Below are 22,081 nucleotides of genomic sequence, written 5' to 3'. Positions count from 1 at the left end.
GCATAGAACAGCGTCAGAGGCATATATTTTACCCTAATACGTATGTAACAACTCTCCATAAAATTTGTTAATATAATTTGCATATCCTTTATGGTCTGAAGGGCATTTCTACAAATTTATGAACTCGTTAGACAATGGCGCTAGCGGCACTGTTAACTGAAATTTGTGCCGTAAAAAGCGATTTTGACGAAGGAAAAATCTATTTCTGGGCAAGGGCCCGTGTCGCCCAGTGAAATGTCCCTTTAGCACACATTTCTAAGGTAAATTAATGCTAACATACCAGAGAAAAAAGCTAAAATGGAAATGCCAGAATATTCTGGCTCGCTCACCTTATATAAAAGGTGTCGGTATGGTTTCTGGGGCGAGTGAAACCACTACCACGGGTCTCTTACCATTTAGATTCACCCCTCTTCGAAATCCCTCTACCAGAGAGGGGCCGATGCAAGGCCCACTCCCAGCTACGACTACTACTAGCTCCTCCAACACTACCACCAGCGCCTCTACCGGTCATCCTTGGAGTTAGCCTGTCAAGCTTGGGCCCAAGGGTAGGGTTATAAAAGAAGGGTGGGATTTCACTGGGCAACACGGGCCCTTGCCCAGAAATAGATTTTTCCTTCATCAAAATCCCTTTTCTGGGCTCAGCCTGTGTCGCTACGTGAAATAGTACCAGAGAATTTGCCACAAGCTTGAAATAAATGAGCAAAAATAGATATTGTAAGGAACAAATGAAAAACAATTAGGGTTAATTAGTATAATCTAAAATAAACTTATGAACTAGAAATAATTATAATAAAGGCTTAAGAGTAAACATAGTAACTTAATATTAACCTTAAAGTTAGATACAATATCATACAATATAAATTCTGTGCGAGTAATCCTAAAATAAAAATAAGGAAACATCACAACTGTGTACAACATGTGGCATCCAAGGCATAAGAAAGGCCACATGGTGGCAGAGCCACAGGAAGGACGTCAGTGAGGCAGGTAGAAAGGAGATCTAGATCTAAGCTACTTATTACTACTTAAGCAGTGTCAGGAGAAACTGTGTTTTCCGCTGCCACTGCTGGAAATTTAAGAGCTTCTAAGGACTTGAGGTAGTGACATTTGAACACTGTCAGAGATTTCCAGCCTGCATACTTTTTCAGGTCATCAAAATTCATATGCTGAAAGTAGTTGACTGAGGTAGCTACTGCCCTAATGTCATGTACCCGGGGGAAAGATTCTGGGTTGGCTTGTTTAATAAAATATAATATTTGTTGTCTAATTCCTTTTAAGGAAATGGTGCCACCTTTTTAAGGTCGTTTGAGCAAGGCATGCTCTTAGGGCAGTAACTGGACATAAGGAAGGGTCCTGAGGAAGTGGGAGAATTTTCCAAGGGGCCCACCTTGCCAGTGGGTCCTCATTTTTAGCTAAAAATTGACGATCTGGAGAAATTATTACTTCTCCTGAAGGGAGAAACTATATGACCTGAGTCTCTAGATAGAGCCGACAGTTCAGATACCCTGGCTCCTGAGGCTAGACTTAAAAGGAATATGTAATGTTTTCCTCAGGAGGGGTAAAAAGTCACATGAATCGTTATCAGTATCTGAGGCCAGCTTGAGAACATCATTTAAGAACCATGACACAGGCTTAGACCTCTCTGATGGCCTGAGCCTAGCACAGGCTCTAGAGATAGATGAAAAATAAGTGTGTTAGATCTATTTTGAAACCAAACTGGAAGATTTTCTTTAGTGCCGATTTAGTAGTAGTGATAGTACTAGCTGCTAAACCTTTTTCAAATAATGATCTAAAAAAGGAAATGGCCAGGTTGGTTGTCATGGTTTGAGATTCGGACTTCCTCAGAAAATACTAGCAAGTTTTTTAACTGCTGAGTCATATGGACGAAGGGTTGACTCTCGTTTATCCGATTCTAAGAATAGGATGTTTTGAGGGTCAATGTTGGTATCCCTTTTTGCCGCAAACTTCATGAACTCCATAAAGTTAGGGTTTTCTGAATTCCTGAGGAAGCGTACACAGTCTTCGTTTGTACTAGTTGGGATAATTTGGGATTGGGAATCCGTTGAGGTCGGAGTCCCAACTCCAATAGAAGTGGGAACCAATTGCTCTTGAGCCAATTGGGGGCTACTAGAGCAATGCGTCCCTTGAAAGTCCTGAGTTTGTTCAGAACCTTCAAAAGACGATTCACTGGAGGAAAGATGGAATCTTCTTCCATTGATTCCAGTCTATAGCCATGGCGTCCGTGGCATAAGCCAGAGGGTCCAGGTTGGGAGCCACGTAGCAAGGGAGTTTGTGATTCGACTCCGTGGCGAAAAGATCCACCTGAAGCCCCGGGACTTGTTGACAGATCCAATTGAATGACTGCTTGTCCAGGGACCACTCCGACTTTAGTGGGACTGAGCGAGATAGCGCATCTGCTATCACGTTCCTTACTCCCGCTAGGTGTGTGGCGGACAGGTGCCATTTGTTCTTGGCTGCCAGTGAGAATATGGCTATCATGACATGGTTCACATGGCTTGACTTGGAGCCTCCCCTGTTGATGCAGTGTACTACCACTGCACTGTCTAACACCAGCATGATGTGAGATTTCTTGGCTGGTTGAAGTCTTTTCAGGGTGAGGGAACACTGCCATAGCTTCCAATACATTGATATGGAGCTGGCGGAATGGAAGGGACCAAGTTCCTTGTACTTTCTTGTACTGAGAGTACCCTCCCCAGCTGCTTAGTGACGCATCTGTGTGGATAACTAATGCCGACGGAGGGAACTGAAAAGGAAACTGAAAAGGAATTGACTTTGACAAATTCTTGACCTCAGCCCAGGGGCGGAGGCGCTTGCGTAAGATCGCCGGGATAGCGGACAGCTTGTCCCAAGACCTGTTGTTTGCCCTTGAGCGCCAGACTCAGTTTATGTCTTTGAGCTTTGCTTTTAGCAGAACGTCCGTTACTGAGGCAAATTGTAGAGAGCCCAGGATCCTTTCCTGGCTCCTTCGAGACATTTGCTTGCACTTGAGAAATTGTCTGGTTGCTTTGGCTATTTCTCTCCTCTTCAACGACGGAATTGATAGTGTGAGTGAGTTCAAGTCCCACTGAATGCCCAGCCACTGAAAGCGAGAGTCCAGTGTCAACCGGGACTTGGTCTTGTTTATCTGGAATCCTAAGTGTTCCAGAAACTGGATTACTTTGACCGTCGCTTTATGGCATTCTTCGATGCTTGTGGCCCAAACGAGCCAATCGTCCAGATACGCAACTAACATTATTCCCTAAGACCTGAGTTCTTGAACCACTGTCTCCGCCAATTTTGTGAAAATTCTGGGGGCTACATTGAGCCCGAAAGGCGTTACCTTGAAGGAGAATGCCTGGTTCCCTAGTCTGAAACCTAGGAACGGGCAGAAGTGTCTTGCTACTGGAACATGATAGTATGCGTCTGTAAGATCGATAGAGGTGGTGACGGCCCCACAGGGTATTAAGGTCCGCACCTGCGAGATAGTCAGCATCCTGAACTTGTCGCAACGAATGAATAAGTTTAGACGGGACAAGTCTAGAATTATTCTTCGTTTGTTTGAGCCTTTCTTTGGCACGCTGAACAAGCGACCTTGAAACTTTAAGTGCTTGACTCTTGACACTACTCCTTTCTGAAGGAGTTCTTGGGCATACTCTATCAATTCTGCTGTTGGTTGTTGATAGAAGATTTTGGATGGAGGAGGGCCTTTGGTCCAGCTCCATCCTAGGCCTTTGGACACAATGCTCTGTGCCCAGCTGCTGAACCTCCACCTGTGACGAAAGAGGAACAGTCTCCCTCCTACCTGAGGATTCTCACTGGCTCGGGGAAGGGCGTGTCCCACGCCCTCCTCGTAAGTGCTTACCTCAGCTGGATGCTCTTCCGCCGCCTCTCTGACGAAAGGCACCCCTAGCCCTGCTACCCCTGCCGAACCTGTTGAAAGGTTGAAATGGCTGGCCTTCAAATACTGGGTTGAAGGCTGGGGAGACAGCGTAGGAGGTGGAGGCTTGGTTTTGAGGCGGCGTCAGCAGCAGAAACTGTTGCTGAGGCTGTGCCTTTGACGTTGATGGTTGCGGCACCTGAGACTGGAACCGCCTGAACCATTGTCTGTTGCTGGGGAGCCTGGAAAGGCTGGAATTTCCTAGGCTTCTTTGACTTCTTGGCTGAAGAAGTCGACTCAGATTTCCTTTTACTGGATAATCCCCAGCGAACTTTCAGACTCTGGTTGAGTCTTGTAGCCTCACATTGTACCGAGTTTACTACCGACTCTGGGAACAGCTCAGCACCCCAGATCGGAGCGGGCAGTAATTTATTGGGCTCGTGATGGATGGTGGCCTCTTGCAGGACATGTTTTCGACAATTACGCCTTGCCACGATAAAGTCATACAAATCACATTGCACTGTATGCAAATGTAATTTGGCTATGAGCGTAAACAGAGGTTCGTCACCGTATGTAACAGCTGAAACCTCTGTCATGACCAGTGTATTGAGGGATCTGGATAGTCTCGTTCGGGCATCGAATTCGGCCTGAATGAGACTGTTTGGAAGTCTAGGTAGCCGCTCACTAAATTGTGAGATGGTGCAGTCTGGTTTCAGTTTCCCGACCGAAAAGGTGGCCGGGAGATCTGACCATAGATCTTCCATACCAGGGAGAAGGAGTGATGTAGGCTGTTTCCCGGAGCTGCGGCATCGGCTCGTCTCTCATAGCGGCCTGCATAGTCAGCTCCGTCACCTTCGTAGTGATCGGGATGGTGAAAGCACTTTTAAACGCTTGGACCCTGGTATTTATACAGTCCCAATCCTCTAGACTTCTTAGCCAGTCTCGTTGGGCTTGATCCCGGCCGAAGATCACCGTCTCCTTAGGGATCTTATCTTCTCTCCTCATGGCAGCCTCTGTAAGGCAGGCATAACCGATGAAAGGGGGTTGCAAATTTGCTGGGTGAAACTCGAAGTCCTCAAGCCTTCGAGTTCCACAGTCCGCCAACGTCAGCATCCCATCCTTGAAGGGGGCGTATGACGAGATCCTCCATGGATTACTCGCCGTGTAAGGAGGGAGAGTATTGTAGTTCAGCATGGCTTGGGCTGCCATGCCAGGCTGTGCAAGACCTGTCGCGGGGTTTTCATGGAGACCTGCTATGAGGTTCTCCTGAGTGACCAGCCTATCCGAGATAGCCCGGATTAACTGGCCTGACTCCTCCAAGGCAGAAGAGATGTGGGAAAGCATTTCTTGGAACTTGTCCTGAACCAAGTTCCCTACCATAATGTTTGCAGTAAATGAGTCTGTGTCAAAGGGAGTAGGTTTCTGCTTCTCCCTGGGAGTCTTAGGACGGGCTCCTGTTGAGGTTGAAGGCTCAGGGTCAGGTAGGAGCTGAACCTTGTCCTTAGAAGACTTTCCTCTGGAGCCCTTTGAATGCGAAGAAGTCCTAGGTTTTTCTCCTCCAGGATGGTGAGCCGGAGATTTCTGAGAGCCACCCGAACTAGACTTCTTAGACAGAGTCTTGTGAAGCGTTTTGATATCACGCTTCCCTTTAACCTTAGGGATCACCTGGGTGGACTTTAGTCTGACCGATTGCCCATCCTCGGAGAATCCCTGGAAGGAAGAAGAAGAAGGAACAGGGGAAGAAGATCTAGATTGGATCAAGGGTAAACCTTGAGCCCCTACCAAACCTGCCTCACTCACCCTCCTACCTGCGGCGTCTACCGTCATGGGCTCGAGGTCTAAGTTGAGAGCTGCTACTTCTTCCATCACTTCTTGGCTACCCAGCTCCTCCACAGCTAATGCCACCTGCTCCTGAATGGTGGCGATGAAAGGGGCCGCCGCTTCTGGGTCAACATACGAAGTCGGTTTGCAGCCGGGGAAGACAAGAGCAGCCATCTTCTTATCCAAGATGTAAGGCTGCCCCTTCGTTACATTCCGACCGAACCCGCCGACCCAGGCCTTCAGGGTGGTTTGGGCGGCGTCCCTGACCGCTTGAGCAGTCTGAAAGAGAGGGTCAGGATTAATACTTAAGGCTACTTAAGATTAACTTACGCTACCAACAGTAAATGATATATCACTCAAAAGGTTTTGTATATAGGCTAATAAATCACATGTGAGAAGGCTTGGTATTTGGCGATGTACTTACTCCGGAGGAGACCTGGTCCACCAACTCATAACAGATGGTGCAGCTCTCATGGTGCCAGACAGCCAGCTCACCAAAGCGGATGGCGCAAGTAGCATGGGTCCGGCAGACCTCGTGCCCACAGGGGTCCTGGAGGACGGCGTTGCAGCCCGACTCCTGGCAGTGGGTGGCCTGTAAGTGAAATGATACATGAGTATCAACACTAACTAGTTGGACTAAGTACATGAAGTGATATATCATAACACCGGAGTGCACCGGAGTTACTAGATATTTTAAGGCTTGGTCTCTACCTGTTCTCCTGCCGTGTAATGTGGTGGGTGTCCGATAGAGTTGGTAAAACTAGAATCAGTGTGTCCCCGGTGTTGCCGGAGGACGAAAAATTCACCGAAACAGAAGTACCTAATCTATACGCCGGAACGAGGAGTACGAGAACGGCAGGAGAGGAGCAGGAGGGGACCAGCAATTAATGGCAGGGAGGATGACTCCGCCGTAAAATAGCATTAGAATATGTAGGTGGTGAACCCGGGTGGTGAGCGGGGTCTCCGCCGACTTAGTTAACATAAAGGATGTACATAAACAATAAACGTAATAAATGTAAACATGCAACAGGTAAAATACATGGCGGAGCTCCTCTACAGTCACCAAACTTAGGGCCTGGCGGTGCCGGAGCCCCTATCCGCCGGAGCGGGAAGGATGGTGACTTGGGGTGAGAGAGAGCTCGGCTCAAGAACCGAGGAGATCAGAGCGCAGCTGAGCCTGGTGGCTAACCGAGGCTCGGCCGAGCAGGGAAACCCCTCGGTACAGGGAGATGAGAGCGGTGCGAGCCGAGCCAGCGTCGCATGTCCCCCTACTAACTCCCGTATTGACCCCCGTGGAGGGGGGGAAGAAGGGAGGGAGCTCGGATCGGTTGCCAGGGACAACATGAACAAGCAGATCTCCCCCCCCCCCCCCCCCTAGAGGGAGGAGGAAGCGTGAGGGACTGACGCTGGGTGGCTCACGGTGATCGCCTGGCCTCGTCGCGGATGTGGTGTGAGCCACGCAGAGAGACAGACCAAGCGGTCTGAGGTGGCCTAGGCCACCTCGAACCGTCTCGAAAGGCATGAATACAAAAACATCCTATCAAAAACATGGGAGGAAGGAAGAAAATCAAGGATAAGAGAAAGAATAGTCCTGGAGAAGCTAGGTCGGGCCAACCAAGAAGGGAGGACGACTAGCAACTCAAAGCAGCTGGCCTATGCTGATACGTAGGAACGTAGGGCGGTGGCCAGGGTGGCTCAGGACCAAAAGAAAGGACGTACGTCCTAAGGGAGCCTATCATAGACCTAAATACAAAGGAACATGCATGCATGAATTCTGAGCTAATAGGAGCGATGTAGGCTACGAGCTCGTGAGAACTCAAGGAAACCCCTGTGTAAAGATATGTATAAAAACAACACGTCAAAACTGCAAAACCATAATGATAAACATTTACTGCTAAAATATTCGAGCACAATCGGTATAGGGGACCGAAAGAAGCACGAAATAATGAAACACGTGGGAGCGAGCCGTGCAGGGCGACTCTGTAACAAAGCCGTCGGGACGCCGTCTTCATAACCGAAATAAAATTGGTTAAACGGGCCCTTGCCCGGCTAAAAAGACATGAAACACTTCTAGCAGTACTTAACTTGGATGCAGCGATAGCTTGATGTTCCATGGTGATATAAAATCCAAAAAGCGAGCACAAAACACGGAGCGAGAAAAACACGTGTGATCTGGGTGGTGCTAACGAAAACGATGCCCGGTAGAGGCGCTGGTGGTAGCGTTGGAGGCGCTAGTAGTAGTCATAGCTGGGAGTGGGCCTTGCATCGGCCCCTCTCTGGTAGAGGGATTTCGAAGAGGGATGAATTTAAATGGTAAGAGTCCCGTGGTAGTGGTTTCACTCACCCCAGAAACCATACCGACACCTTTTATATAAGGTGAGCGAGCCAGAATATTCTGGCATTTCCATTTTAGCTTTTTTCTCTGGTATGTTAGCATTAATTTACCTTAGAAATGTGTGCTAAAGGGACATTTCACGTAGTGACACGGGCTGAGCCCAGAAAATACCTTAAAATGCCTTATTTTTTTAATGTATATTTTTGACAACAGCTGTAAAACCGATTCGTCGCTGAGTGATTGTGCCGTTAACCACGGGCCGCCTGTACAATGAAAAAGTACCATAATTTATTAACACCTATTCCCCACTAATCCTAGACAACTGCACCAAAACAGCATCACATCTGCCTTGAATTCATGGTCAAAGTAACTTTAATATGCATCTGCCCAAAGTCAAGCTGCTTCAAATTTTAGAGGCCCATTTCTCAAAACAACGTACATAAAACTGCTACTTCACCAATATTTTTCATCCAAATTCATTAGACTTTTACCAAAAGTTTTCAACTACCTGACTAACAAAAAAATTATATCCTAACATATCAAATTATTTTGTGAATGTAAAAATAAAGATCAATGTTTTCACAATAAAACAAGATCTTACACAACCTCTGAATCATAATTATCCTTATGCCATGTGAAAGAAACCCAGTCATTGACCTGAAGAGCTAAAAAAGGAAAAGACTCGCAGCAAATTTCCCATTCACATTTCATGTTCTACCAACTAATGCTTCTCATTCTTGTGCCAAGCTCCAACTGGAGAGTTGGAGGAAGGGAGAAGAGTACTGAAAATTATGATTTATGGGTTAATTTAAAAGCTTGTTTTAATACGAAAGTATTGCCTCTTAAACAAAACCTCTTAATCGTAACTAACCTTAACTGCACGGTGAGAGGGAGGACACTGTAGAGGAGCCTCTGAAGTGAACAGAAACCTTAGATGCAAGAAGCCATTGGCAACTACTAAATCCTGGTAGCTTCAATAAATATGAATAACAGAGGATGTAACCCATGATAGTTTCTGCCAAGCATCTAAGGCATAAAGGAAGGTACTCCCAGAAAAAATACTCTTGCTATGTATGGTGAAGGGATGAGGGATGAAGCAATCAAGAAAAGGAGGATGACTGACTAGAATCCCTTGACCTGTAGTACATAACCTGCCATGATCAGACTTAACCAGATAAATCTGTAAATAGTGCTCCAAAAACATAGATAAAAGCATGTAAAGGAAACCTGCCAGCCAAAGGACTACTTTAAGAGTACTGGAGAGGCTCTGGTACAACTGAACAGCAGAGAAGAGGAATGTGCTCAGGGTTAATGCCACCTGAGTGGAGTGAGGAGCCCCCTGAAAAACATTAACTATGCACATCCAAAAATCTGTCAAATGGAACAAATAAAAAAGGTCTTGAGAGTCTGATTATGATGAATTGAGGGATGAAATGGACAGTGAGAGGTTCAAAAAGATACAAACTGCTGGAAGGACTACCTGAAATCACCCCCAAGAACATAAATGAAAAACTTCAGAACAGCAGGGCAAGGCAGCAAAAGCCAGAGGCCCAGAACAAGTCTTTACAAGAGATTGAAAGCCTGGAATTCCAGGCCAAACAAGTCCATGAATATCTGCAATTCCTTTTCCATTTTTTCATTTAGAAGTCACAGGTCTCTACTTTTTTTCATGGTCATTTCGTGTCCCCCTTATTTTCCTCGTAAAGCACTGGTTCTTACATACCATTTTCCTGAAGACTTCCAAGTTGATATCTGGAGCATCTGTTTGTATTTGTTGCTGAGGCTGCTGGGATGTGGATAGGGTCCATGGCCTCTTTATGATGTCCTCAAGGAATTTACTTTCCTGTAAGGTAGAAAAAAAATATATTAACACAAGGGAAATCAGCTCTTATTTTATTCAACCATATTTTAGTTGCAAAGTAGCAGCAACGTTGAAATAAATTTAAAATCTTGTAATGTTTAAACAAAAAAAAAAGAAAAAATAATTTTCATATAAACTAATCAACTAATCACTTATAAATAATAAAAATTCATGGTCTTTGAATGCCCCAGTCGCTCAACTCTTTCGTTCAACAAACCAAGAGCGGCAGCAGTCATGCGTGCACTACGGAGTCCTGGCTCCTCAGTAGTCAAGATTATCATTGTTCATGCAATCTTGACCATTACCTGCAAGAAAAGATTACCAACCCATTACTACTTACAGTTAGCTCAAGCTGTAACTTAGGCAGGAAGAACTGAGGTGCTGGACACCCTAGAGATAGCTGATTTGGACCTGTAGGTACATTACGAAGGTTTTGGGGTGAGCTAACCATGGCTCTGGCAGAAATGGGGAGTCCTAACCATAGGAAGAACTTTGCTAATGACAGTGGCACTGAAATGTTTTCAGTTCTTAATTCATAGTGGTTCTGGAAAGGAATAGGCACTTAAAGGCTACTACTAATGTTCAGTTATGCCTGTGCTTATGCCTGTACAATTAGTTTGTGCAGGCAAAACTGAACCCACTAATGTTTGGTTTTGCCTGCACAGGTATAACTGAGCATTATTGGCAGCTCGTCCATGACCTGAAGCAAGTAGTACTACCTGTCCTGCTGCTACTACAGGGGCTGAAGAGCATAGATGTAACCACATATGATAAATATTCCTTGAATAAAACTTCTCAAAGCTTATTTGGTACTTCAAAGTACTACTCATCATCAGTTACATTTACATAGTAAAGAAGCAGAGAATATTCCAATTCATGGAAAACCATCTTAACTTATGCTGCTATGTAATCCATCACATTTCAGCATACCCTTTGGACAGCCCACCTGCATGGGTGTAACTGGATATGCTACAATGTCCTCTTCAATTCTGGAATGAGAAAGATGGAATGGTGAAGAGCAAAGTGAACTGGCCATCTGGAGTTGTGTATTGCTACAAAATCAACTGTTAAGGTCAAACCTACAGGTTTTCAATTCTTGGTATCAGTAACCTTACTGGAGAAAACATGATGTTCACTGACCTACTTCAAAGATGCAAAAGTCAGTAAAAAATTCTTTGATACTAAAGACAAAAGTCATTTGGGGGACTAAATCAACTTCTGAAGAAGAATGTTGATATCATAACGAAGGCCCAGCTGAAGACTTCGCATCTAGTCCATGAAGATCAAAGACTTAAGAACCTATATCCTTTGCTAACCAAATCCCATTGCTCTTTTCCCTTTTTCTTTCAGAGTAAGATTATCAGCTATGGTAGGAAAATTCACATTTGCCTAATCAAACCCACTTTAGCTGCACCAAGTACAGAACTGGTTTGCTTCTGCTGAATATCTTCTAGATACGAGACTTTGTTAGATTACCTCCATACATGAATATCTATCTTCAGGTTCCCATGGAAATGACAGAATACAGCAGGCTCTCCCATCCAGCAATTCTCCTGGGGATATTTACTATCAGATACAACCATTCTCGCTGTAAACAGAAATGAGCCACCGAGATCACTGACAGGTCTTTGAAAGCCAAACTGTATTTGAAACTGTCTTTATCAAGCCAAACACAATAAACAGGGATTCCATGGCCAGAATCACTGTAAATACAATACATCTACATCTACATGATAAGCTAGTGTCCAATAGTTCTCACTGAGCCTTGCAAATATCTGAGTGAAGCAATAATTCCAAAGAAAGATGGTGACTCTCTCTACTGGGACTGTGCAATCAGATTGTTTCTTCCTGGAATGAACCTTTGAATGATTTTCACTTCACTGCACTTTACCCAAACAAGTTATGACCACATGGGGACAAAAGATTTTTGATTTCATGTCCCTATAGTTTTTTTTACAAGCTACAATAGCCATACTGTCCATCATCAGTCCTACTGACTTGTCTCACACATGAAGAGCAAAAGAGCGAATACCAGAAACCCTGTAGTTAAGATAAAATTGTTGTTTTCTTACATTTGCAGACCAAAGCCCTACTACTTAAAAGTCCTGCAGTTGGGGTCCCCACCCAACTGAAACATCTATAAAGAATGGAGCCTCTGAGGAATAAGGGACCAGGGACACCCGTCATGAAATTCTGCAAGTCTTGCCAACAATAAGGACCCCCTTTGAACGTCACTCGTTATGATGACTGAGTTACTGTCAGGTTTATGCTGGTGGTCCAGGACAAGAAGAAGAAGAAGACAAAGAAGAAGGTGGTACACCCTGGCAGTGTTGATTGTGTTGGCAAAGTAAAGAAAAGAAGGGATGAAATAACTTGATTAGGTAACCAGAATGATTACATTCACTTTAAGCAATCCAGAAAACTGGAAATCAGCAGATTATTATGATAAAGGATTAGTTTATCCAGACCTCTGAGCCTAATAAAGGCTCTTCTTGGGCTGGTTTTCAGGAACTGATCCTGGAGAGAGAAAAAAAATAAGACTTTACTAGAAAACTGCTTTTACTTAGGAATATGATGATTCTATTTAAATAAGAAATCTTTGCCTTCAGCAAGAATGCCTTTTAAGGGGGCCGGCCGGCCAATGCCTTTTTTTAAGGACAGGACTTCGATATTCATACCACTTGATAAGGTGACTTGGGACATCTCCAAACCGCATATGATTTTTGCCTCTGACCTTTGGTTTTGTGACGCCAGGGCAATTTATACGGAAAATAACCATTTTTCAAGTTCTATCTCCTCCCTTATTATTTAATATTAAGACCTGGGATTACTACCATATATAGACCTGATGCAGACCTCCAATCAAATGAGGAGTTTTTTTCTAAAAGTCATTTTTTAGATTTTGGTGGTTACAGTTCCAATTAGTGGTATGGTTATCTGATGTGCAGACTGCACACATTGCATTGTTACTGCATTTATTGTGTCCATCCTTGAGCACTGTGTGCATTGTAGTGGTTTAGGAATAAATGGAGGAACTTCTCTATTTTGCCCGACACTTGGAATTGAGTATATATTGCTAGATAATGAATATTGTTATATCTCAATTTCTTCTTGTTTGTTGTTGGGTAAAATGACTGTACCTTGTATATAATTCAGTGTTTCATGGATTGTAATTGTTATTTTTATATTATTGTAATTGTTATTTTTATATTATTTATTTCCGTTATATTTAAAAAGGCAGTGGGCTGCTTTTTGTTGGTTACTTGGATTAACCATTCATGGTCTGTGATGTGTCTACATTCCATGTTCTGTGTTGGATATGTTGAGTATTTGTTTTCTAGTATAGCTGTTGGAATTTTGTTTTCAGTTTTGAGGACTAGAAATCTTGACCAGTTATCCAGTCCAAAGAGGTCATCAAAATGTACCAATGTGGGATTCAATTGGTAATTTCTGGGCTCAGCTCGTGTCGCTGCGCGAAATATCCTTTAATCTATTATTTCTAGGGTAAATGTACTAACACATACCAGAGAATAAATAAAATAAAGAAAAAGGTCAGTATAACTGACTCGCTCACCCTCCAGGAGGGTGTCGGTATGAACACTAGGCGAGTGAGACCACTACCACGAGCCAAATGCCAATAGAAATCTCCCACTACAAAATCCCTCCAAGAGGGGAGCCGACCCACAGAGTGAGCAGCTCGTACTACTACTACTCCATCCCATGCTGCCGACTGCTGCGCCTCTGGTGGCCATCCTTTCAAGTTAGCGCACACGAGCGGTTGTGATATTTTTCTCTCTGTGTTTTTTGTGCCCTTTCATTGGATTTTCTATTATGGAGCGTGCAGCTATCGCAGCAGCTAAGTTAAGTACTCAGTATTTACGGTTAGTTGGTTTTTTCCGGCCCTGAGACAGTATTTGCCGTTTTTTAGGTATAAATACGACCTCGGGGTCGGAAGCATGGCAGCATGGTTCTGCCTCGTGATGGGTTCGTTCTTGGTCTCCCATACCTAGAACATCCCCTTATTTATCTTCGCTCTTTATGATTATCCGCTTTACTTAGGGTACGGTCTACTCAGGTTTGTCATGCATGCATGTATTTTACCTTACGTAGGCTTCTTCTATCCAGACCCTAGTCCAGGTTCTTAGTATCGGCCTCTGACTAGCTTTGAGTGGTAGACTTGCCTTCGGGTTAGTCGTACACTCCTGGATTTTTCTCCTGCTATATTGTTTTCTTTCTTTCATTTATTTATTTATTTAACTGTATATTTTATTATTGTTAGGTTAGTTAGGCGTCTGGCTTAGCCTAGGTCCTGGCTCTTTGAGCCTATACTACCGCTCATCAGTTCGGTTGCTTCCCTATAGCATCTCTCTGATCAGTTGGTTCGGCCCAGTGGGCTTATTTGCCTCCGCTTTTCAGTTCAGTATGCTTCCCGATAGCATCTCCCTGATCAGTGGTTGTCCTAGGCTTAGTTGTCGTATTTGGTCTTACCGCCTCGTGGTCACGTCGTGAATCACGGGCGGGACCAGCCAGACGCCTGTCCAGTCATTCTTCCCCCCCTCCCGCTCTTCCATAGAGTCGGGCGGGGGCGGGTCGGTCTGCCATGCTCGCTCCTCATACCCGAGCCTCCCTCCCTCTCTCCCCTCAGGCGGAGGGGCTAGGGAGTCGGGACAGACCAGACTGGTCTCGACCTCTCGCTTCTCGGTAAGGGCCGGTTGGGGTACGGAGTGGGGGGTACTGGCCGCCCTTGCCCACCTCCGCGCTACCTTGTCGCTCCGGGCTAGCTTGAGCCTGTATGTCTTCTCGCTCTTTCCCATCTTACTAGGGCTCCTTCCTGATCGGAGTCCTGGTATCCAGCGGAAAGTTGTTAGTCCACCCAGTAGGGTGGACCGGAGCATACAGTGGGTCTCTACTAACCTTACCGTTTTTGCTGAGTTACTACACTCCGCTACGCACTGGACTTAGTCCGGTTTACTTGTGTGTTAGGTTTAAGTTATCTTTAAGTTATCTTAAGAACCTTAAACCATTCCCCTCCCTTACATATCTTACCGGATCTCTCCGGGATTATAGCCTATTCAGGCGATGCAGGGAGGGGTTATGCACAAATTTTTCCGAGCTCCGGCATGCATCGGAGCTCTTCTGTCCTTTTAGACTGTAAGTGATGTTTTTTAAGATACTCATGTGTCTCCCCACTTACAGGCCACCAACTGTGAGCATCCTGGGATGTTCCGCCACACTTCAGGGACCCTTGTGAGACACGGAAGTTTGCCAGGTCCAATGATCCAATGCGCGACTCCGCTCGGGGACATCCAGGTCTGGTACCATGAGACGTGTACCATATGTTACGATCTGGTGAGCCAGCTTTTGGAAGGGGTAAGTTTTACATCTCCAGTAGCTGCTCCGCTTCTTTTTTAGCGCTTAAGTTTTCATCATATTAACTTAAGGCAATTAATTTAAGTTATACTTTAAGTTTTAGTTTTAAGTGATTCTTAAATCTAAAACTACGCCCTCTCTTCCAGGCTCCGGCGGTAAGAGATACCGCACTGGCTACCTGCGGGCCTGGGTCGGCGGTTTTGGGAAAAACGCCGCCAAGGGACAGCCCTACATCCTAGAGAAGCGGTTGGCATTACTAATCTTCCCCGGAGGCAAGGCGACAGGATACGTCGACCCGATAGAAGCGGATCCGACTATCGCCTTCATCCAACAACAGCTGGCCACCTCATTAACTGATCAGGACCAGGATATCTCTACGGATGTCGCGACCCTAGATATTAATGTTGAACCTATGGTAGGTATAGACGACCTGTTGGTCGAGGTAGGTACGGTGGACAACCCAAGGGTCACCCTTGGGCGTAACTGTTTTCTTCTACTCCTGCAACCTCTCCATCCTTCCAAGGCTTTACGGGTGACGAAATATATTCTCCTCCTGGTGCTTCGGTTAGACCTAAGGTCAAGTCTAAGGTGATGACTTTGACTAAGACGCCGTCGTCGTCTAAGAAGACGACTTCGGCTTCATCCTCCTCCCGTAAGTCCTCCGCTGGGAATCCCGGAGCATCCAGGTCTAAAGCTTCTAGCTCCGGCTCTAAGTCCTCGAGGAGTAAATCCTCCAGAGAGAGATCTCGCACTCCGGCAGAATCACCAGTTCCGCTACCTTTGGTTCCGATTCAGAGCCTCCCCTCCACCTCCGCAGCAGCTCCGGCTTTGGACTCCAATGCTGGCCTGTTGCAACAGGTGGGGGACCTGTTGGGTCCTTAAAGAGTAGCATGGAGCAAATGATCTCTCGTCTGTCGGACAGGATTACTTCCCAGGACTCCATTATAGCCGGGCTGAGAGAAGCTCCTCTAGCCTCTCCTCCACTGTCCAACACGAGTGGATCCCAACTTCCTCCGTATGACTCACTACCTCAGTTCTCTATGAACAATCCGTGGAGAGTAGCGTCATACGCCCCCTTCCAGGACGGTCTCATCTCTATACCGGAATTTGGGACTCGAAGAATAGAGGACTTCGAGTTCTTCCCGGAAGACCTCCAGCCTCCGTTCATAGGCTACGCAAGGCTTACGCCGTCGGCTATGGTGCGGGACGATAAGGTACCTAAGGAGACAGTCCTCTACTCACGAGACCAGGCTCAGAGAGAATGGCTCAGGTGTTTAGAGGACATGGATTGTTCTAACACCAAGATACAACCATTTAAGAGTCCCTTTACCATTTTTACAATGGATGAGAGTACCCCGCTCCCGTTCCTAACCAAGATCGCGAGGTCGACCATCCCAGCGGCCCAGAAGGGGGAAACCCTATACCGCAGTTGAAGGAAGCGGATCCCACTTCTCCGTTGCTCCCCTCAGTTGGAGAATTGTGGGAAGACTTTGCGAATACATTCTCAGCTGGCAAACTCAAACCGGACTGTGCTATGGAGCAGTTTGGTGAAAAGCTACCCAGGCTCCCAGATAGCCTTATTCAAGCTGAGTTTGATGCAAAATCGCGTCTAGCCAGATCCATCAATTCTATGGCTATGTCTGAGGTAGCTACCATGGCTTATGGATCAGAACCGATTTTTAAGCTCATGACCAAAGCCCTGACTCAAACGGTACAGTCAGATATGTTTGAGTTTGCCACTGCTCGGACGAATTTGTAGGAAGCATGTCTACAAGAGGCAACCATTCGGCATGAACCGAATAGGTTACTCTCGTCTAGCATCTGGGGAGCAGATCTCTTCCCAGAAGCTATGGTTAAGGAGGTCCAGTCAGAGGCTACCAGGTTAAACCAGAGCCTTAAGGATCGTTGGGGCCTTTCGGCTAAGAGGAGGCAAGACCTGACTCCTAAAGGTAAGGGACAAAAGAAACCCAGGCGTTTCCAACCTTACCAGAAGAAGCAACTACGCTTTCCTCAACAAGTTCCAACAGTACCGTTAGTGCAGACAGCCCAACCCTCCACTTCTAAAGGTCAATCACAGCCAATTTATGTGATATCCCCTCAGCCTCAGCCCTCCACCTCTTACGCCATCTCTCCAGCTTACAATCAAGCCTTCGAGAGTCAAGCTTCTCAGAAGTATGACCGCTCGGGTAAGGGAGGTAGAGTAAGCGTTCCTTTCGTGGAGAGGGATCGGGAGGCCCCTTTAACAGGGGAAAGCACTTCAGAGGAGGCCGAGGCGGTTACCAGAACCAATGAAGAACTTCAGGTAGGGGGGAGGCTGTTTCACTTTCGCCACCGGTGGAACTTCAGCCAATGGCTCAGAGCATAGTGTCAAAAGGTCTGGGTTGGAGCTGGTTGACGAACCCACCTCCATCCAGACCTTTCCGTCAACTTCCTTCCAAGGAAATTGACAGAGTACGCAGACGATCTCCTTCAAAAAGGAGCTTTAGCGAGAGTCAAGAGATTAAAATTTCAAGGTCGCTTGTTCAGCGTGCCAAAGAAAGGCTCACAAAAAAGAAGGGTAATCTTAGACTTGTCCCGCTTAAACTTAGCCATCCGCTGCGACAAGTTCAAGATGCTCACGATCTCACAGGTGCGGACCCTACTTCCCCGTGGGGCCGTCACCACCTCTATCGATCTTACAGACGCTTACTATCATATCCTATTGCAAGACACTTCCGTCCCGTATCTGGGTTTCAAAGATAGGAGACCAGACATTCTCCTTCAAGGTAGTTCCATTCGGACTCAACGTGGCACCCAGTGTGTTCACGAAGCTAGCGGAAGTGGTAGTGCAACAACTCAGATCGCAAGGGATCATGGTAGTAGCGTATCTCGACGATTGGTTGATCTGGGCCCCATCAGTCGAGGAATGCAACAGAGCGACTCTGAAAGTGATTCAGTTCCTGGAATATCTAGGCTTCAAAATAAAACAGGACCAAATCAAGACTCACTCCAGAGTCAAACTTTCAGTGGCTGGGCATTCAATGGAATCTATCATCCCACACTCTGTCGATTCCATCAACCAAAAGGAAAGAAATAGCAAAGTCAGTCAAGCAATTTCTAAGTCACAAACTAGCGTCAAGGAGAGCCCAGGAAAGGATCCTGGGTTCTCTCCAGTTTGCATCAGTGACAACGTCTTAATGAAAGCCAAACTGAAAGACCTAACCAGAATCTGGCGCTCTGCGAGCAAACGTCAGTCCAGGGACAAACTATCCTCAGTGCCTCTGATTCTAAAGAATCGACTTCGGCCATGGGCGAGAGTCAAGAATTTATCAATGTCAGTACCCCTTCAGTTCCCTCCACCAGGGTCACCATCCACACAGACGCGTCCTTAAGCGGCTGGGGAGGGTATTCCCATCAAAGGTTCAAGGGACTTGGTCACCTCAGTTCCGTCAGTTCCATATAAACGTACTGGAGGCAATGGCAGTGTTCTTGACTCTAAAAAGGTTACGCCCACCCAAGTACTCCCACATAAAGCTAGTCCTGGACAGCGCAGTGGTAGTACATTGTATAAACAGAGGAGGCTCCAAGTCACGTCATCTAAATCACGTCATGATAGCCATCTTCACCCTGGCAGACAAGTTCAGTTGGCATCTTTCCTCCACTCACATAGCTGGAGTAAGAAACGTCATAGCAGACGCCCTATCCCGATCAGTACCCCTAGAGTCGGAATGGTCACTGGACAACAGTTCGTTCCAATGGATCCTTCAAAGAGTCCCAGGGCTACAGGTGGACCTCTTCGCATCACAAGCGAACCACAAACTACCGGTTGTGTTATGTAGCCCCCAACCTGGACCCTCTGGCCTATGCCACGGACGCCCTGGCTCTAGACTGGAACAACTGGGAGAAGATTTACGTCTTCCCTCCAGTGAATCTCCTCATGAAAGTATTGAACAAACTCAGGACTTTCAAGGGTCAAGTGGCTCTAGTAGCCCCAGATTGGCCGAAGAGCAACTGGTATCCTCTAATTTTGGAGCTGGGCCTTCGTCCTCTTCAGATCCCCAGTCCCAAGCTCTCCCAGTCAGTACAAATGAAGACTGTGTTCGCTTCCTCAGGGATTCTCAAAACCCTAACTTTATGGATTTCATGAAGTTTGCGGCAAAAAGAGATGCGAATATTGACCCTCAGAATATTCTATTCTTGGAATCCGATAAAAGGGATTCGACTTTGAGGCAGTCATAATGCTGCTGTCAAAAAGTTAGCAACCTTCCTGAGAGATTCGGATATTAGAATCATGACAGTTAATTCAGCTATATCCTTTTTCAGATCCTTATTTGAAAAAGGTTTAGCAGCTAGCACGATTACGACAAACAAGTCAGCTTTGAAAAAGATATTTCAATTTGGATTTAACATAGACTTGACGGATTCCTACTTCTCGTCTATTCCTAAGGCATGTGCTAGGCTTAGGCCTTCTGTAAGGCCTACGTCAGTTTCATGGTTCTTAAACGATGTTCTAAAACTGGCTTCCGAAACGATAATGACACATGCTCGTTTATAATGCTCTTAAGAAAAAAAAAAAAAAAACCCTATCTTATTAAGCTTAGCTTCAGGAGCAAGAAGTTTCAGAACTGTCGGCTCTATCCAGAGACCCGGATCATATTCAGTCCATCCCCCAGGCAGGAGAAGTCCTACTTTCTCCGGAACGTAGCTTTTTAGCAAAGAATGAAGATCCTTTGATGAGGTGGGAACCTTGGAAGGTACTACCCCTTCCACAAGATGTATCTCTTTGCCCAGTTACAACTTACGAGCCTTTCTGTCTAGGACCTCCTCATCTTCGTCGGGTCCCCTCTTTAGGAGGGAAAAAGGTGGAACTTTATCCATTAAAGGCATCAGGCAACAAATCCTGTACTTTATTAAGCAAGCCAATCCTGACTCTTTCCCGAAAGCACATGATGTCAGGGCAGTAGCCACCTCAATTAATTATTTCCAACATATGAACTTCGATGAGTTGAAAAAGTATACTGGATGGAAATCGCCGACAGTGTTCAAACGTCACTACCTTAAGTCCTTGGAAGCTCTGAAATTCCCAGCAGTAGCAGCGGGTAACATAGTTTCCCCTGACTCTAGCTAGTTTGTAGTAGAAGATTCAGTCCTCCTTTCTACCTGCCTCACCCAAAAGTTCGTCTATTCCTACCTGGTTCATTTGCATTCACCTTGTGTCTTAGCTGCTTTTGTGATAGTGTAGTGGGTGCCCCTTATTGTCTGGTTAGGGACACTCACAAATGATTATACACATTGATCTCATGGAATTGTTTCCCCTTAATTTTATGCCGAGGGATACATCATATATAATGATTACGGGTTTTGTATATTAAGTCATATACATTCCTTTATATATTATTATTGTTGATTGTTTTTATTAATTGCTATTATACTTTTGATACATACTGTTACACAGATAACATTGATACATGTAAATAATTTTACCTGTACATATGTAATTACCTTATGTTTACAAACATGATTAGATTTAAGGGTAATTTAAGCATATTTCTATTTTTATACCCCTGTGTATATGTATCTTTTAGCAATTATAGTCTATTCTTATATATTTTATCTTTTATTTGAGACCTATTCTGATTTATTTTATTTTTATTCTCATTTTATTACTTTTGTTTACAATCTTGTGCTATTTCTCTGGTACGATTTCGCGCAGCGACACGAGCTGAGCCCAGAAAAGGGATTTTGACGTAAGGAAAAATCTATTTATTTCTGGGCGATTGGCTCGTGTCGCCAGCGAAATCCCACCCTACCCATCCCTTTGCCCAAGATTGTCTGCTAACTTCAGGATGGCCACCAGAGGCGCAGCAGTCGGCAGCATGGGATGGAGTAGTAGTAGTACGAGCTGCTCACTCTGTGGGTCGGCTCCCCTCTTGGAGGGATTTTGTAGTGGGAGATTTCTATTGGCATTTGGCTCGTGGTAGTGGTCTCACTCGCCTAGTGTTCATACCGACACCCTCCTGGAGGGTGAGCGAGTCAGTTATACTGACCTTTTTCTTTATTTTATTTATTCTCTGGTATGTGTTAGTACATTTACCCTAGAAATAATAGATTAAAGGATATTTCGCTGGCGACACGAGCCAATCGCCCAGAAATAGATTTTTCCTTACGTCAAAATCCCTTTTTTGTTTCATTTCGGTCCTTGTTTTATGTATGTTGCATGTCTATTAGAATTATATTTTTTTGGGAGGATTACTTCTCTAATTTAGAATTATTGTTTATCATATATAGTTCCATAGTTCTATGCACCCTAATGGGTGTTCTGTATTGGAAATCTTACCTGGAACAGGGTGTTCTCTTGTATCATTTTCGTTGTTTGAAGCTGTATCAAGGAGATTCGGGAGGGACTTGCCAATACTAGTCATCAATTGGGCCGGAATTTTTCCATCATGGAACCCAGGGGTACTCAAATCTTCAAGCTCACTAATCATAAAAATATTGAGAAAAAAAATCTTTTTGAAAAGATATCATTGGCTTTTTGTGAAGTTAAATCTTCCACCAGTGAGAAATGCCTCCCAAATGTCTGCATACCTCTCCTACTCCAAAAGGGGGATGGCATAACATGATTAGTATGGCCCAAAGTGTAAGGAAAACCTGCTTGCTAGGATTAAGAGTATTATGATAATACAATTATCCCCATCCTAATCACATTGTGGGCAAACCGGACAGAATGCTAAGCGTTCTATTCCTAGAACCAGACCCCACTGGAATCCGTGGTCTAGCTCCACAGAGTAGTTCTGCCTGTAAAAACATTGTCGGGTAGATGATGGATCTACCACAGTTC

At 45.3% G+C, this 22,081-nt stretch overlaps 1 protein-coding gene across 2 annotated transcripts in view; it reads right to left on the bottom strand.

Moving 5' to 3' along the window:
* Positions 1–22,081, bottom strand: part of LOC135216048 (carnitine O-palmitoyltransferase 1, liver isoform-like) — a 201,343-nt gene that overhangs the window by 16,468 nt on the left and 162,794 nt on the right. For both annotated transcript variants that reach the window (XM_064251017.1, XM_064251019.1), the window contains one exon: positions 9,754–9,873. In XM_064251017.1, the coding sequence (XP_064107087.1) occupies positions 9,754–9,873 (120 nt within the window). The remainder of the gene's footprint in view (positions 1–9,753; positions 9,874–22,081) is intronic.

The sequence above is a fragment of the Macrobrachium nipponense genome, chromosome 6, assembly GCF_015104395.2.
Source record: "Macrobrachium nipponense isolate FS-2020 chromosome 6, ASM1510439v2, whole genome shotgun sequence".
NCBI classification, from domain to species: domain Eukaryota; kingdom Metazoa; phylum Arthropoda; class Malacostraca; order Decapoda; family Palaemonidae; genus Macrobrachium; species Macrobrachium nipponense.
Note: the sequence above shows the minus strand (reverse complement) of the source record. Positions and strands in the feature narration are given on the sequence as shown.